The sequence below is a fragment of the Myotis brandtii genome, unplaced genomic scaffold (assembly GCF_000412655.1).
Source record: "Myotis brandtii unplaced genomic scaffold, ASM41265v1 scaffold3354, whole genome shotgun sequence".
In the NCBI taxonomy this organism is placed as follows: domain Eukaryota; kingdom Metazoa; phylum Chordata; class Mammalia; order Chiroptera; family Vespertilionidae; genus Myotis; species Myotis brandtii.
This window is the reverse complement of record NW_005362934.1, coordinates 1-434: the sequence shown is the minus strand read 5'-3', so window position 1 is coordinate 434 and position 434 is coordinate 1. Positions and strand designations below refer to the sequence as shown.

At 45.9% G+C, this 434-nt stretch overlaps 1 protein-coding gene across 1 annotated transcript in view; it reads left to right on the top strand.

Annotated features, from left to right (window-relative positions):
- LOC106726952 (leukocyte elastase inhibitor-like) overlaps positions 1 to 274 on the top strand; it is an 8,628-nt gene extending 8,354 nt beyond the window's left edge. The window contains exon 4 of the mRNA XM_014543809.1: positions 8 to 274. Within this exon, the coding sequence (XP_014399295.1) occupies positions 8 to 259 (252 nt within the window). The 3' untranslated portion in view covers positions 260 to 274. The remainder of the gene's footprint in view (positions 1 to 7) is intronic.
- The last annotated feature ends 160 nt before the right edge of the window (positions 275 to 434 follow it).

Sequence of the window (434 nt, the reverse complement as noted above, 5' to 3'; positions counted from 1 at the left end):
CTAAGAGAATGCAGATAATAATGTGAGTGACTTGGTTTTTTCAACTGTTCAGAAAGACACAAAAACAGTGAAAATGATGTATCAGAAGAGCACATTTCCATTTGGCTACATCGAGGACCTTAAGTGCCGGGTGCTGGAGCTGCCTTACCAAGGCTGGGACCTCAGCATGGTCATCCTGCTGCCAGATGACATCGAGGACGAGGCCACAGGTCTGAAGAAGGTAACGGCTCCCACACTCATGCTTCATGTTTCCTTCTAACAGATCGGTTCAGACTGTGTGTATGTTGTGTGGTAGTAGGTCATCAATGTTTGCTACTCTGAAGCCCTAAGATTACCTTTTCAGGGACTGTCAGTGAACAGTTGTGGTGGGGACATAAGAGTCTATATTAAATGTAACATGTCGCCCTAACCGGTTTGGCTCAATGGATAGAGCG